The sequence below is a fragment of the Arachis ipaensis genome, chromosome B03 (genome assembly GCF_000816755.2).
Source record: "Arachis ipaensis cultivar K30076 chromosome B03, Araip1.1, whole genome shotgun sequence".
Taxonomy (NCBI): Eukaryota; Viridiplantae; Streptophyta; class Magnoliopsida; order Fabales; family Fabaceae; genus Arachis; species Arachis ipaensis.
The window spans coordinates 127,274,046-127,278,925 of record NC_029787.2 but is presented as its reverse complement, the minus strand read 5'-3'; the positions used below and the strand labels follow the sequence as shown (position 1 = coordinate 127,278,925).

Genomic DNA, 4,880 nt, shown 5'->3' with positions numbered 1-4,880 from the left:
CTAAAATTAACACTTCGATAAAAGAAAAAGGGGGTGGAGGGAGGGAGAGGGATTATTTATATGTATAATTCAATATATTTACAAGTAACTTTATTTTTTAAATAATTGTTATAAGAATCGATCAGGGTTTATAACTAAGTAAAGCATAATAATTAGACCATGAATTGTAAACTCTTATAAAAATGATTATGTAGTAATAATAATAATTTGAGGGAAAAGTCTTTAATTTGCTCCGCTAAAATTAAAAGAGAGTTTTAATTTTTCAGAATCAGTGACTTGGTCATGCCGTCCATTATTATTCATACATTCTATTGGCTTTCCTACGAAGCAAATTAAAAGCATAGTGGTTTAATGATTTTGTTGGTGGAAATTAAAGGAGAGAGAGAAAGTTTTATGGTGGTCACATGAAGTATATATCAAGGTATCAACCTCCAATAACCAAAAGCCTTTCTCAGTAGCTTTTTCATCTTTTCATATTGGTTTTGCAATTTTCTGTTTCGGTAGTTAGGAAGCGCAAATCTTGATTAGTTGGCCTGCTTTCATCACCTATATATGCATTAGAAAACATATGTTAATTACTGCTTTATCATTAATGGTGTGTTTGTTTGAGGTGAAAATGGGCGGAAGAAAAAGAAATTGGAAGAAAAATAGTTATTTTTCTTTGTTTGGTTGAGGAGAGAAATGGAAGAGGAAGGAAAATGGATGGAAAAATATAATTCAATTAGGTATTTTTTAAAAGTTGTACAATATTCAGTCTTTTATTACATTAATTTAAAAAAATTAAAATAAATACATCTAAAAATTATAAATAGCTTTAGTATCTTTTTAAAATTAAATACACATTCAAAATACAAACTAAATAAAACTGAAATTTAAAATTTCAATTTCAATTTTAAATTTCTGTTAGATTTAATATATTTAATTATTAATATATTATAATTTAAATATACATCCAAAAATCAAATTAGTTAGAATTTAAAATTTCGACACGCTCCTTCCTGCGACGCGCACTTTCCGTGCGCACACCCACGCGCCTCCTCTATCGATGGGCTCCTCCCCGTCCCTGGTCTCCTTCCTTGCGCCACGCGCAACCGCTCCCTTCTCCCACGCCTCCCCCTGTCTCCTCTCCTACGTCGCACTCCTTCTGTCTCTGGTAGTTCTGCTTACAAAATTCTAAAAAAATTTGGTTGAGTTCATTCATGAAGATATGTTATCCCTTTTTTTCGCTTAATAAAAATGTCTATTTTTTTAAATTTATGTATAATATTGGAAGTGTCTATGTTTTTTTTTTCTTTTTTTTTTAATGTATTTGTGATTATAATTTTTTTTTGCACTCATATGTTTGATTTGGGAGTTGTAATGTTAACCTAATTTGGATGTGTCAATACTTAATTTTGGATGTGTTTATGTTGTTCATTATATTCTTATGTACATATATAAGTTTTTTTACATGAGTTTTGGATATGTTGATAAAATATTTAAAATGCATTCTTATAATTTTGGGAGTGTATTTGAGTTTAATTTTTTCTGTGTTCAATATGTAATTTAGAACTACAATGACAATAATTTAGATGTGTTAATATATAATTTTAAATGTGTTTATGATGTTCATTTAATTTTAGATGTGTTTTTGACATGAGTTTTGAATGTTTTGAATAAAAAAAATAATTGAAGTGAGTTTAATTGATTTTAAAAACTTCACTGATTTTTTTTTTTAAATTAGTACACAAAAAATTGTTACGAGTCTTATGGTTTGGTTTGCAAAAAATTAATGTATTGCAATTGGTTACAAATTTCACGGTGATAAGTATTCAAAATAAAAGTGATTCCTTAAAAATAGGAAAATAGGAAATATGATTAATTAAATGGTTAAAATAATAAAATATTAGATTTAAAGACTGAATAAAAGCTGAAATTTGTTGTACAAGTAGCATTTTCTAAAAAAATATTAGTGGAGTCCACCAATTTTTTTCTCTCCAATAATAGAGAAAAAATGGAGAGAAAACTAATTCTCTTTCTACTTTTAATATTATCCCTTTATTTTTTAATATATTTTATAATATAAAAATAAAATTATCTTTTTATACTATTTCTTTCCTTCTTATTTTTCTTTCATCCAAATACATCTAAAAAAAATAAAATCCACTCAATTTTTTTTTCCTTTCTATTTTTTTCCTCGCAGACTGCAGAGAAATATAGTTAATAATTTCATCGTGAATATAATACTAGCTTAATGGTATTCTGTGTCCATATAAATTTGTATGAAGGGAACAAAAGTTCATTTCCTAAAAGTTGATGCACTATGTCGAGTAAATGGTCATGGTGTTTCATAAAATCTGAGAAATTATTTTGACTATTTACTTTCATTATTTCGCAAATTTTTACGTTAAGTACCCACAAATTAATAAAACTGATATTAAATTCATGTTGATATTATTTTTGGTATTAAATTCATGTTGACTTTGTTTCTATATAGTAGTAAAACTTTAAACAAAATTTTAGAAATCATATTTAACATAGAAATTTAATAATAGTATTTATATCAAAATAAAATTTATAAATATAATTATTTTTTAAATTTATTACTAATAAAATAATAAATAAATAATTTTATAGATAAAAAATATAAAATAATTTATAATGGTACAATAATATCAATACTTATTAAATATTCGGTTAGGTCACGGGTCAAGGCTGACAGACCATAGCAGCACGGAAAGCAACCTGTGACCCACCCGACCCGAGACCTATTCATCGAATCACCCTTCCTCCTCCTCCCCTGACCCGGGTATCATTTGCCACCGCGTCACCTTCAACGGTTGCTGTGATACCAAGCTCAAACGGCCTTAGCAATTGGATGAAACAATACGCTGCCGACGACCGTTACGCAATACTCCTGATTTCTTCTTCTTTTTTTTTTCAGTAATTCCTGATATTGAAAAGAAGTAGCAGGTTTTCAAAAATAATAAAAGAAAAGAAGATAGCAAGAATACCACAGGCCCTTCTGAAAAAAGATTATATTACAGTATATGGATTCGTCGAAGCATTTGTTTTCTTGGTCAGAATCGAAGCAATTGTTTCGTCATTGCCCATTACATGGACAAGGCCTAAGCCCATAAAACAAACCCCATAAAACCCCCAACAAACATACACCCACAATATCAAATAACCCAATGAAACCAGAGCCGAAGAGGCAAAGAGAGTATCAAAAGATTAAAAAATGGTCCGGGAGACTTGTTAATTATAAAATATGGGCTGCAGTTTGGGAGGTTTTTATATTCTTGATTTTGGACTCAATTTCCAATGATGGATTAAGTCCAAATCAGGTGGCTGTTATGGGAGGAATCCTTCCAGGAGTAAACCCAGTAGCCTCCTTTATAGCCTCTTTAATACTCTCTAGGCTGTAAATAAAATCCACTCCAACATCTGCTTCAATCCCAGATATTATTCTCCATCTAATTTTTACCTAACTTTCAATTGGTAGTATTCAATTTACCAAAGATGAAATAAAATTAACAGTGAATTCAATTAAATACGTATATTTTGTGTGTTTTATTTAGTAAACTACTTCGATAAAGACGTCTAAAACGTCTTTTTTTAAAGATGTTTTTTTATAATTAATATTTAATATATATAATCGATTAAATTGTATTATTTTTGTTAAAATTAGGTCAGACAAATTAATTTGACTGAAAAATAGTGAATCAAATTTTGAATTGGCCTAAATTAATATTATTTTTTATAAAAAATATTAATTTATACCAATTCAAAATTTAATTTATTAATTTTTTGGTTAAACTGCCGGTCTAATTTTAATAAAAATAACACAACTTAATTAGGTTTTTTAATGGAAAGGTTTGGTGGACTTCCGTTCTAGCAAGTCAATTTGAGAAGGACCTTTGAAACTTGTATTCATGTGTATGTGGCATATAGCAAACGATTGAAGGAAAACATCGCTTGGACGGTGATTGTTGTACGTTAATCAAAACTCAACACATACACGTGTCGGCAAGTTGATGGAGATTGACGTGTAAGCCTCGTGCTTCCGTGTTCATACATGCATGCATGTATGTAATCTTTATTAAATTTTGTCCCATTTCCCATGAATTAAATCAAAATGAAGGTATATGCATGCTCTTAGTTTACTTTAATTTGACACATTAAATAAAACATAGAATACACGGCATCATTGATTATGAAAAGGGAATAACAATGCTATGCTAGTGATCTAGAATGGAGGGAACTGAATCTGGGAAGCACATTTGGCGTTGGGGAAGACAGGGCATTCAATGAAGCGTGAAGCAGATGCATCGACACACAGGTACACTTGGTACAGCTGGCTGTTCCCTGAGGAGTCCACGTTGCACTCTATGTATGGAGTGTACCCTACTCCTTGCTTGATGGCTCCCTTTATGCTGCTCAAGCTGTATGCATTCCCATTTGGCGCTATTCCTGCATTTGTAAGAACTCTCAGGATATTGGCTCTCTGTTTCAGATTCAGAGCTGTTTGGAAGTAGTCATGTTGCTCCAATATTGACTCTGAGCAAGTTCCATGCTTCTCCCATTCATGGCTCCAGAATTCTATCCCATTCCCACTTGGACATGCCAGCGTGGCCCAGTTTCTTTGTAAGCTGCTTCTCAGATCTGATACCAGAGATGGTTGAAAAGCATTGTTAGAGTCACAGTTAGAAGGGTAAGACCCATCATTGTTGTTAGGCCAGAGGCCATGAATGCCGAAATCTGCAGCGGGTTTCCCGCTTGTTGGGTAGCAGCAACTGCTCTTTGTGTCACAGTAAGATCCTGGCCACTGCAATATATATTATTCAATCATTCATCAGAAACCTAATCACCAAATCATTCAGTAATAAATAATGAGTCCA

General features: G+C 31.1%; 1 protein-coding gene across 1 annotated transcript in view; it reads right to left on the bottom strand.

The window, feature by feature from the left end:
- Positions 4,138–4,880, bottom strand: part of LOC107634778 (extracellular ribonuclease LE) — a 1,014-nt gene continuing 271 nt past the window's right edge. Inside the window, exon 2 of the mRNA XM_016338200.2 lies at positions 4,138–4,821. Within this exon, the coding sequence (XP_016193686.1) occupies positions 4,229–4,821 (593 nt within the window). The 3' untranslated portion in view covers positions 4,138–4,228. The remainder of the gene's footprint in view (positions 4,822–4,880) is intronic.